Here is a 12,324-nt window from a genome sequence, read left to right as displayed (position 1 = left end):
AGCCACAGAAATTGAAAATTGATCAGGCAGTGTGAGAAGTTGTTGTCACTGGCACCCCTGGATCACCATGGGACTGTTGATTAGCATTTACAGCGCTGTCACTGGAGGTACCTGTACTGCCTGTAGCTACATCCTCCTTTGGCTCTTCTGTTGTTCATCCCGAAAAGAGATCACTTGTAAGAGCAAACAAGGAAGATGAAATTTAAATTCTACCTTCATATATCTGTTCCGAAGGGAGTTGTAGGGAAAATGCTGCATGACATTAAGCCATGCATGACATTTTTATGACTACTGTTGGGTTTTAGCAGTGCTTTTCCTGTAGATGGCTACATGTGTTTTCAGTTGAAGTAATGGGGGGGAAATCCACAGATCCTTTCTCTGCATATACATTTCAATGTTAACCTGAAGCTGATATGAAGGTTCTGCACTCAGAATTAGTCAAATCAAGTGGGTATCTTCCAAAGTCAATCTTTTAGTACAAAAATCCCTCTTTTTGTTACAATCCTTCACTTCCACTGCAGCATAACAATGACATTTTACTTTTTTAATTAACTTTTGACCATACCCACTTGATTTGACTCAATCAGACTGCAGAAGCCTCATATTAGCTTTAGATAAACATACACACACATATATACAAAAGTGTTTTTTTCACAGCCCAAAGACTGTGGATTTTGTGCCCCATCACTTCCATTTGAAGCATATGAGGGGATCTTTTAATCAGTATGAATTGTGACAACAAGCAAAAACTGCATCAGTGTTTATGTGGGTACCTGGCATTTGTTTTAAGACAGACTTTAAAACAAATGATTAACCTATCATGTAACTATTTATGTAAATGTTGGCCTTTGAAGTAGAGAATAATTACCTACTGACAGTTGATACCTTTCACATTTCACTTGTGCTATTAGCATTATTTGGTACATCTTGACAAGTTGCCCAGCAGTTAATTGCAATATCCAAGTCAAAGGCAGGTTCTTGATTATGTGGAGTGATGCACTGAGAGCTCTGTCATCTTTATGTGATCTGTTTTATGTCATTCCAGAAAGGGACTCCACAAGTCAATAAAAATGGCTTGACTAAAAATGAGAGCAAACTGGTGGGCTGTCAGGGAAATGTCATTAATTTTCCTGTCGTCTTCTCTTGCAGTACGGGATAGAAGATCTGACGAGCAGCGAGAGGACGGTGAATAAGGACCTCGCTGCGTGCGGAGAGGAGCTGCGTGACTGTGACTGTTTCTCCTCGTCTGTAAGCCAGCGGGCTCCAGTATCACAGCTGATGACTGTCCCTCAGGTGGCTGGACTGCAGGGCTGAGTGGGAAGTTTTTGCTGAGGGGGGTTCCCCGGCTTGTATGTTGGTCACTTGCAGTTGCACTCGCTCACAAGGACCATGTGGTTTTCTCCAAGGAGAAGTCGTCTCCCCTCGCAGAACTGGCACGGTGCCCACAGTTGCACTTTCAATTTCAACGTGTCCTTGTGGGTGTTCAGTTTTTGTTGGTGCTTCGTGGCCGTGAGAGGTCAGAACTACCACCCCACTGTGAACACGCAGTATGGGAAACTCCGAGGGGTGAGGGTGCCCCTGCCTAGTGAGATTCTGGGGCCGGTGGACCAGTATCTGGGGGTTCCGTATGCCGCCTCCCCAGTTGGAGAAAAACGCTTCATGCCCCCTGAGCCTCCTTCCTCCTGGTCAGGGATCAAGAATGCCACTCACTTTGCTCCTGTCTGCCCCCAAAATATTCACAACGCTGTGCCAGAGATCATGATGCCTATATGGTTCACCTTCAACCTGGATATAGTTACTACATACATACAGGATCAACACGAGGATTGTCTTTATCTAAACATCTATGTTCCAACTGAGGATGGTGAGTGCGTCGAGTAAACAGGATGAAACCAAACCTCTCCTCCTACTATTCTGTCTCTGCCTCCTTCCTGCTCTGTCTTTCCTCTCAAATGTTGTGTCACCTCTGTACTTTGCGCGGAGCATGACCTGTTGTCTGGCGCATGCTGTGTCTGTGTCCATCATCTCAACCTCCCATCTTGACTTGATCTTTCATTTAGTCTTTTCATCAACTCTCCCCTTCCATGCCACTGTTAGAGGTTCCTCTTTTGATGACTAATGACTTATTAGTATGAATAAGTAAAAAAAAAAAAAGAGAAAAAAATCTAATCATACAAGAAGCAGATTGGAAATACCTGGTGCACCTTCCTACCCTCACTGTCTTGACTGTTCTGGGGATATTAGCCATTAGTGATTAGTAGCCTGCCTCATAAGTGAATGATCTACTACTGTAGGGTTGGTGAAATATTCGGTCTGGTACACGAGAGGCCTGTGGCATCAGCCTGACCTATGTAAGACCCTTTACTCTCCTTGCTTTATCCAGTTTGTCCTTGCACAAAGCTAAAAGCAATAGCAGGTTTTGTGCAAAAGGTAAACATAGATTGGGCTCCACCATGACTAAAAGTCTCACAAATTTTAGATTTCTAGATGTTGACTCTTAAATAGCCCACATTGTTTCACCACTTGAAGGAGACCCACACAGGAAAAATAATGGGCTTGAAATGTTAAGTGCTCTGATAATCAAATGGGCAATGTCGAATAACACTTTCACTTTTCAGATTACAATGTGAACTGCAAAACTTGAGAAAATCTAGCCTATCTGCCTGCTGTGTGGCTGTAATGGGTCTTAAATAGAAGTGCATGTGAATATGGGCTTCCTGTGTCCCAGAATGCAGCAAATTCATTCCATCATTTTGGAATATTTCTGCAGCGACACCCCAGTTACTTTCTCAACAGGTCCTCTGTTGTTCTTGTTGTTGATGATGATGATGACCGGGAAGGGGGGAGGAGGAGGTGGATGGAAAGAGGGTGAAGATGGGGGTCTGACTCAGTCTGAGTTGTTGCATGTCACGTGCAATCTTTTCCCAGAGCTCTCTGTTATTTTGTAGTTTTTCCATTCATTTTACAGTCAAAAGAATATCCAAGGAATGTGCCAGGAAACCCAACAAGAAAATGTGTAGAAAAGGAGGTATGTAAAAACAAGAAAAAAAAAAAGAAAGAAAGCCAACACGGAACGAAAGAGGAATTGAAAGAGTGAAAGCGAGAGGAGAGTGATGGTTGCATCCTTCCCAAGCCGCCAATATCACCCCCTATCAACTCCCAAATCAAAGTGATAATTGGGATGAACGTGGGACTTGTGACTCAGATCAACCTTGACATGAGTGTGAGAGATGAGAGTGTGTGTGTGTGTGTGTGTGTGTGTGTGTGTGTGTGTGTGTGTGTGTGCTGAAGTGTGGTTTTACTATGAGAAAGTAGTGAAACTGCAGGTCCCTAAATAAATAAATAATGACGCTTTGGCAAGCAAGTGTTCATGATGTCCAAGAATAACGTTTTTTTTTTACATGATTGTATGGATTGTTCATGTTTAAAGTGTAATACTCTTCAATTTAAATACAACTGTAGATTAAATCAGAGGCACAAGTGCTGCTTTGAAATACTAGACGATAAAATTTGACTTGGTATGCAAAGAACTTTAGTCATGTTTCAGACGGCTCTGACAGCACTTAAGACACCAGCTTATTGGAAGTATTTGTCAAACATGACACCTGAAAGCGTCGGAGCCTCAGCCGTTGATTAAATTTACACAAAAAAGTGGAGGGCCACCTCTCTCTTAAATTTATGATTCACAATTGTTCAAATAGGGGGTGGTGGGGTGTTTTATTGGCATGACAGCTTTCATCCATCCACGTGGCAAGTGCGCAAACACACAGCCACGGGGAAACACAGTCCAATTTCATTAGCAACAGCTAAAATCTCACTGTTGGTAACAACAGAGGGCTCATTTTCTAAGCCTGCCTGAAGGCACTAGAGGACCTTACGAGTAGCCTTAAGACTGTGATCATGAGCATATTTCATTCCACAGTCAAGATCCAGTTTCAGCTGAGAAACCTCTGCTGCTGATTTCCATGGAGGCAAGAGGCAGCTATTGGCCTCACTCTCTGTGCTCGTACATTCTGCTTTGCTAAACCAATTTTGTTAGAGACAGACTGGCCCTTCAGGCACTTCTGCTTCTGAATTAGTCCCAGTTGTGGAATATACACAGAAATATCTCTTTAATATTCCCCTTCCACTTGGAATTTTTCAATTATCTTCCCCATGTTTAGTAATACGAAAATGGTTTATCATAATCATCATTTCATGTGTTGGTTTTGTGACACATTATTGTGCAGAAAGATGATTGTTGCAGAGTTCCTCTGTTGCTATGCAAAGGTTGTAATTTTCTGTTTTCATTTATTTCAATTGCACCGTTTTTTAAACTGCTTCTACTAATCTTGGCTTATGTTGAATTAGCAATGCAAAGGAAGCATAATGTATCCATCTTAGGTAAGGTTTAAGTAGAAAGCAAGCTCTGAAGCATACTTTGGTTTTGGTTAAATGTTTCCAACAAAGAAGTTAAATTCAGAGTGGGAAACAGTTAATCACTTTCCTCAATACATATTTTAATTAGTGTAATTTCAATAGTTAAATCTCTACCATAAAAATTGGTAATAATAATAATAATAATAATAATAATAATAATAATAATAATAATAGGGGTGTATGTTTTTGTTTTAAAGTTTTGCAGTGCTTTCAATTGAGACCTGTATAATGCAGTAGAGTCCTACACACCATGCATATTCAGAACTAATAACACTACCAACTTTACAATCTGTATCTCTGTTAATGTGCTTCCTCTGGAGGAAAGAGTGATTCATTTTAGAAAGAAGTATGGCATTTTTCTCTTGATAAAATGGTTGTGTAATTGTTGCCAAGCAACAGTGCAGTTGTAACAGGAGCAGAGTAAATGGTCCTCTTACCTAGCATGAAGCACCTTTGTTGCTTATACGCCTGTGATGCTTGTCAAGTGAGAAATATACGTCACCCACAAACCTTGTAAACTGCATCAAACGTGATCTGAGTTATACCCTTTCTCCACCAAAATTAGGGTGTATATCCAGGTTTTTTAAACGTGTAGAGTGCACCCGCTAAAAATAGGCGATAGACTCCTTTCCCATTGCCAGTAGACGAGTATGCCTGTCTGTTTCTAGTGTATGTTCGATGCCATGAATGCGCCATAAAACAGGGTTAGTAAACAGAAAAAGCAGCATGGTTGAAAATTATTCAGTCTCTCTTTCAAACTCGGTGCAGACTATTTTGGAAAGATGTCTGAGTGCTGCTTGGGTGGAGAAATACTGAATTTGTGGTCGAGATGACAGAAGTTACAAATGGAGGTGGCGGCCGTCATAGCACCGCGCTGGAAAAGAGGTGGGAATTAGCATGTCCATCTGGGTGTCATGTTTCCATCACTGCAGAGTCCTGGAAATGAATGCAGATTTTAACCTGTCCCACTAAAGACAAATGCCAGATGTTAGTGGGTTTATTTATATAGCACTTTACAGCAACCAGCAGGTATCCAAAGTGCTTTACATCAGGAACCAAGCATAAAACAACATATACAATAAAAAGAATGAAACATAGAAAACAGTAAAATCAGAAAAGGTTACATAGAAACAGGAGGAAGAGAGTGAAATTGTCACACCACTACTACATATTATGTTATTGTTCCAGAGTCTCAGGGCAGCAACTGCAAAAGCCTGATCACCCACCGTTTATACCTTGACCTTGGGACTTCTAAAACCAGGCAATGACCGGTTGTGCTCACGCAGGGTTAAAATCTCAGACAAATACTCCAGGGCCAGACCATTTAAGGCCTTGAAAACAAACAATAAGATCTTAAAATATATTCTAAAACACACAGGGAGCCAATGTAGGGTATAGAGAACAGGGGTGATGTGTGCACGTCTAGATGTATTTGTTAAAAAGCGAGCAGCAGCATCTGCACAAGTTGAAGTTGTGAGATGGAGGTCTGATTCAGACCAACATAAAGAGCATTACAGTAATCCAACCTTGAACTAATAAAAGCATGAATCACCTTTTCTAGATCATGCCTGTTAAGAAAGGGCTTAACTTTAGCCAGGAGACGAAGCTGGAAAAAGCTCATTCTAACAACGTTGCTAATCTGCTTGTCAAATTTCATGTTGCAATCTTGAACACAATCTTAAGTGAGTTAGGAATATATATGTAGAATTCTGTTTTCAAGAAATAAATCTCATTTTACAAGAGATTGAGAATTATTGAGAAAGTATGCCCTATGTGCAATGTGCAAGGAAATCACTTAATGCGCTGATATCAAAGATGTGGCTCATTTTCCTCCATTAAAGTGGAGGAAGGCCCTTTAACTGAACAGTAGTGCCCTGACAAAAGATCAGAGACAGGCTCATTTAAAAAATAATGTAAGGCTCAAGACAAAATAATAGCACATGCTCCTGTTTTCAGAATGGTTGGTTGTTATTCAGAGCTAGGTTGTTGTGCGGCTAATTTTAGCTGTGCAAAATCAACAGAGCATTGGTCTTTGTTCAGAAACAAAGTGATGTTTACACTTACTAAAATGCAATTTAGAGACTGTCCCTTCTTTTACTAGAGTAGTGCAGCACTTGTCCAAGATGTCCGAGCAGGTAGCCTAGTGTGCAAGATCAGCACCGTAGCACACTTCTCTCTCTAAAGTGGCCTTATAGTGTGCACACAGGGCACAGACAGAGCAGCAGATATCGGAGCCTTGGTTATAGCACTCGGTCATTTTCCCTTCTCTGACTCAGAGTGAATGGAGTGAAGAGAGGGGTAATGATGTGCAGGGACACAGCTAAGCACTATTCAGCCTCAGAGTGCTAGATTGGCTTGAGATGAGTCAATTTTGCGAGGACAAACCCTGTTGAGGTCAACCTTTATCTTTAAAAGAGGTGCATATTGTTAAATTGATTGTCAAACTTTAAAAGAGATCTGCAAAATCATCCTTTTGATGAGATCGTCATTGAGGCAGAGTTCTGGTGATAAGGTGTGCTGCAAGCTGCCTGTTTATACAATATGCACATTATTTTTTATGGGGTTTTACAGCACTCTGTTTCACCGCTTGTAACCCACTTGTAAAAAATGTCCTCAGAGTCCTTTACAATGGTCTCTCTGAATCACACAGCTTCTGAGAGACACTCTGAGATCAACCTTCCTGACTCCTAAATTCATCCCTCATCATGAGTCATTTGAGATAAGTGCAGTGAAATCTGTTGTACATTTTGGCTTGATTTGGACCACTCAACTATCATTCTTATGCAGCCCTCACAGGCAGCAGGCTGCCATGTGTTATGCAGCCCGGTGCCAGTACTGAGAAGCCCAATCAGTTGCCAAACCTGTAGATTAACTACCCCAGCAGAACATTCTTTCCTCTTACCAGATGACCTCCAGATGCTGGAGAGCTGTGAAAACTGCGAAAGAGCCCCAATCCTGGTTAGACTGCGTCTGGGCCATGACAGACAGTAACACGCCATGGTAATCCCGTTGGTTGGCCAACTCAACCCAGCCTCGGGGAAGGAGGGGCTGCTCCCTGAGTGCTGCCGAGGAAATCTGTACGCCAACCAGACAGCACAAAAACTTTCCAAGAAGACAGGAACAAATATTGGCTTGTGTGATTTGAAAACAGAGTAGATGTCAGCTTTTGTTTACTTTTACTTCCATGATCTTCTGTGGTCATCTATCTAGGACAGTTGATGACCCCAGTGAGTGAAGGCTGTAAAACCAGCTAGAGGCAGATCCAGTCACACTGACTTGAGATGCAAGACGCGACCTAAGCAGGAAGTCCCTATTCAGAAGCCTCCTGCTGCTGTGCTGCCCAGCTTCCCCAGTCAATCCAAGGCTCAAAATCTCTGTTCTGTTCTTTGTTTATCCCAAACTAAAAAGGGATGAAGGACACAGCCTGTGGAGTCTTAAAGTCCCGTTAAAGAAAAACACAATTAATTTTTTGCCTCTGATATCTCTGTTTGCTTAGACCAAGGCTCTTGAACCCTTTAAATTTCTCCTTTAAGTGGACTTGATCATTCAAACCTGTGTTTTTATCAAGCGGCAACCTCCGGTGCTGAAAAATGAAGCCGACACAGAAGTGCCAAAAACTTCCTTGAATGGTCTCTTGAGGCTGTCTCCAAAAGCCAGTCAATCCCCATGGACACGCTAGTAAAAAACTTTACAGCAGAAATCATCATGTTTTACAGCCTGGCCGCAAAGATGGTTTTGTTTTCTATAGCTAAGTTCACCCTTCAGGACAACCGTACAGGGGTTGAATTGTTTTATAACTCACCTGTTAAAGTTATATTAAGGCTTAAAGTTCTCCATAACTAAGGGTGTGCCGCTTTAAGTGACAGGTGGGTGCCATCACAGGAGACTGTAGGCTTGATTCGGCCCACCTCAGCTCCATCCACGCTCCACTTCTTTGCCCATGTTTGGATTAGCCGATGTCAGGCACTGCCAAGATGGCAACGGCCGGAGCCACTGGGAGCCGCCCACTTTGAGCTTCAATTTGGCTCTTCAGAAATCTATGGGTGACGTCACAAAGACTACGTCCACATTTTTTAGCCAGTCAAGGGTTTTTTATGGCTGTACTATAAAATGCATCATTTTATATACATTTTCTTGCAATTCAGGCTAATATATTGAATATCTTTGGGATTGTGGCATTAGTATTTGGCATGGAGGTTAAAGGTGCCTTATGGAGTTGTCTTGTAAACAAACAAAACAAACAACAAGTTACGTATACATTTAGTAATTCTCGCCAAAACGCATTGCTTGTAGCCTTGAGGTTCAACACAAAATTTGAGTACATTTCTTGGTGTACTACTGCCAGGTCGCCATTGCAAATGAGAACCTGATCTTAACGGCCTACCTGGTGAAACAACTGTGTTGAAGGCTACATACCTTAGCATTGTTCTGACTTTCAAAGGCTTTGAATTAATCTAAAATCAGTAATAACGCATTCAACTGTGGTGCAATTGTTGTGTCTTTCAGAAGATTAAGAAGCCTGAGCCCTGGGAAGTCAGGATTTTTTTTTTCAAGGTATTTGTGCAGCGTCGTCTTTTTTTCCTAATATAGGGAATAAATGGTTCATTAGGTGTCCAGAACAGATGTAAGAGACCCCAGTGTGCGAGGCTGCCACTATACTCCAAAGCCTGTGGTCTCTGTTAAACATGTCTATTTTCATTATCGAGCTGTAGACAGGAAGAAAGACAACTTGGCTTGTTGTTTTTTTTATTTTATTTTGGGAACAGCTGAAGCGCAGTGTGAATTTTGGCTGTCCTTTACTACAGGATTACAGCCTCCTTAACCTTTTAGCTGCATTCTCCATCATTCTCTCTTATGTGTCCCTCCCAAGCTGTTCCTTAACCTCTACACTGGGAGAAGGATTGAGAGAGATGGAGAGAGAGAGACACACACACACAGAGAGCATAGAGACAGGGTGAGAGACGGATCTGGGCACTCTGAAAGAGAAATATGGCCACCTGAGGATTAGAGACTGAATATAACTGCTCTAAATTGTCAAGGCTGCAACATTTCACATTTCACTAAGTCCCTTTCCACATCCTGACCTTTCTGATATTTAACTCTAAGGCCCATCTATTGTCAGCGAACCTTTTTCCAGCAAAGACAAGGCAGTTAACATTTAGCCCTTCCACGATGTATTGAGTGAATTCTGGATTCATTCAAGTAGTCTCTAGAGGCTGAGAGCACTCTATATCAGTATGTATGTGTGAGTTTGTGTGCATGCTTGGATTTATTCATGTAAAACTCTACAGCCAACTACTAAACTGTCTTTTGTTTGCAATTCCATCCTGCTCAAATGTTACATTCCAATAGCCTTTATGTAACAAGTAAGCCCATTAAACATCTTTGAACCTGATTTGATAAATGCGACATGTTTCTATTTTACTTGTCAAGGAACATGAATAAAAGCTGTTATTAGAGATGCCGCCTGTTCTAAAGAGGTGCAAATGTCGACTCCTGAAGGCCGGCTATGCAAAGAAACTCGTAGTTTTATTTCAATATCACTCTCTTTCGCTGCGGCATCACATTAAAAAAGCAAGGTCAAATATAGGCTTGCTGAGTCACTGCAGATGTCACATGTTTGCAGCTCCTATTATAGATCCAGCATTTGACACACACAGGCTCACAGACAACACAATTCAAAGTGACAGAGCTTCCCTGTCGACACCTGCCATCCAATCTATGCCTGTCTAAAGCATTATCACTCAATAAAATCACTGTTTTACCATGTCAACGGCTCAGTGAATGCTGGAGTAACGGCAATCACTAACAAGCCATAAAGAAGCCTGTTTCAGCAGGTGAAGTATCTTCGTTTGAAACATTTTTGTAGGCTCCCTTGAAGCCTACACGAGAGAGACATGACATTTGAGAGCTTAATGGGAGTCACTTCCTACACAAGGAAGATGCTCCTCACTGACCTGGTACTGCTATGAAATTTGTTCAGCTTTAAATTGCCATACCTGACAAACTCTGATACTAAGGCCATTTTTAGACTGACTAGCACTTGAAACAACGCAGGCCCCTTTTTCACTTCAATTGAGATCACTCTGTTGGCAGCACAGAGGGCTTCAGAAGTATACAGGGTCTGAAAAAGTGGAGTCTGGCTCCACTTTTGCTGCAACGATATCCGACACGGCGCCGCATTGGCCAATCAAATATGTGCAAGTGCACATTCTAGGTAGTACTTAGTACTCAGTAAATGTCAAGACACATAGCCTGTTACATTATGCAATATATTGCATCTGTCAATTAACAATGGATGAGATGTTCAAACACGGCGTTGCATTTATAAAAAAAAAAAAAGCTGTTTAACTAGTGCCTATGTCAAAGAGGTTTATATCACTTCTGACTCGCCCTGACTGACAGGCTTGCCCTTATGAATGACAAAAATACTATTTGAAATACTTTTTAAGGAAATATTAAATGTAACGGTTGACATTGTGATAATTGAAAAAGTATTTGGGCCTGAGTGCATCATGTGACTTATTTGTTTTATTTCACCGAACACTTCTGTTTGTGGATCATCCTCCAGGGACTATGAATATCCACAGCAAATTTTATGGTACGCAGACTATTAGTTGCCTTGAAGAAAAAGTTGAATTTGATCTAAGGGTTGCAAGAGAGGAAAGATCTTGTGATGTGTAACGTAGTCCAGTGTTTCTCCCAGGAAATTGTTTGGCCATGGAGGCAACCAGAACATGACGCATCTCGTCTCATGATTAATGTAGTAAGTAGATGACGGCTTAAACAACAGCCACATGATGTTGGAACAGCTGATGTTACTTTCAACACTGTGGGAACGCTAGACATTTTATGGAAATCATGAAAGTGTTAGTAAATTCCATGACAGTCAGCCCATTAGGGCTGGGCAATGTATTGATATTATATTGACAATGATTATGAGGCTGAATATCATCTTATATTTTGGATATCGTAATATCGTGATAGGACACAAGTGTTGTCTTTTCCTGGTTTTAAAGGCTGCCTTATAGTAAAGTGGTGACATTTTCTGAACTTACCAGACTTACTAGCTGTTTTATTGTTTGCCTTTACCACTTACGTCATTGTATCCACATTATTGGTGTTTATTTATCAAAACTCTCATTGTGTTAATATTTTGTGAAAGCACCAATAGTCCACCCTACAATATCGCCGCAATATCGACATTGATGTATTTGGTCATAAATATTGTGATATTTGATTTTCTCCATATCGCCCAGCTCTACAGCCCATTAGTTTTTTTTATCTTAAAAGTGCAGTAGGTAAGACTTTTAAAGCTAACTTTCTGTCATATTTGTTGAAACTGACCCTATGTTCGAGTAGAACTACATGAAGCAGGTAATTAAAAAAAAAAAATACGGCTTCTCTGGCACCACCTACAGCCTGTAGTACGATTTTCACAAATCCACCGATCCCTGTTCAGATGGACCAATCAGGGCCAGGGGGTGTGTCAAACTGTGTGTCAATCACTGTTCATGCACACACATTCATTCTCCCTTGTGGGGGGAGGGGCTTAGGAGACCATTTTGGGCTTTAGCGGAAAGGGGGGAGGGACTGAGAAGCTGTCAACATTTTTTGGTTAAGTCCTGGATCTTCGCTATCCTACTTAATGCATCTTTAATTTGTATTCATAGTTGCCGAGTGATTGCACCAGAGGAAAAGTCCAAGGTCACGAAAACATTTGAATTTATTGTGTCAAGAATTTCTCAGGAGGAAAATCTGAACTGACACTGTTAAGAGATGAAAGGTCAGGGTATCACCAAAATTGTAAAATTCTCCAAAAATACCTTTTTAATTTTAATTAAAAGATTGTTGAATGGATGGACTGATGGGATTGACCCACTAACCAGCATTGATATCCTGAGG

General features: G+C 41.3%; 1 protein-coding gene across 10 annotated transcripts in view; it reads left to right on the top strand.

Moving 5' to 3' along the window:
* Nucleotides 1–1,188: 1,188 nt before the first annotated feature.
* nlgn3a (neuroligin 3a) overlaps nt 1,189–12,324 on the top strand; it is a 100,404-nt gene continuing 89,268 nt past the window's right edge. For 5 of the 10 annotated variants that reach the window (XM_078261497.1, XM_078261496.1, XM_078261493.1 and 2 more), the window contains exon 1: nt 1,189–1,864. In XM_078261497.1, coding sequence (XP_078117623.1) covers nt 1,390–1,864 — 475 coding nt within the window. In that variant the 5' untranslated portion in view covers nt 1,189–1,389. Of the gene's footprint in view, nt 1,873–2,968; nt 3,029–5,524; nt 5,539–5,817; nt 5,834–6,459; nt 6,467–10,063; nt 10,103–12,324 lie in introns of all 10 variants that reach the window. The other 5 variants (XM_078261490.1, XM_078261487.1, XM_078261491.1 and 2 more) reach the window with 4 other exon arrangements.

Source organism: Sander vitreus, chromosome 10 (assembly GCF_031162955.1).
Source record: "Sander vitreus isolate 19-12246 chromosome 10, sanVit1, whole genome shotgun sequence".
NCBI classification, from domain to species: Eukaryota; Metazoa; Chordata; class Actinopteri; order Perciformes; family Percidae; genus Sander; species Sander vitreus.
The sequence above is the reverse complement of the archived record's forward strand: the minus strand, read 5'-3'. Positions and strand labels throughout refer to the sequence as shown.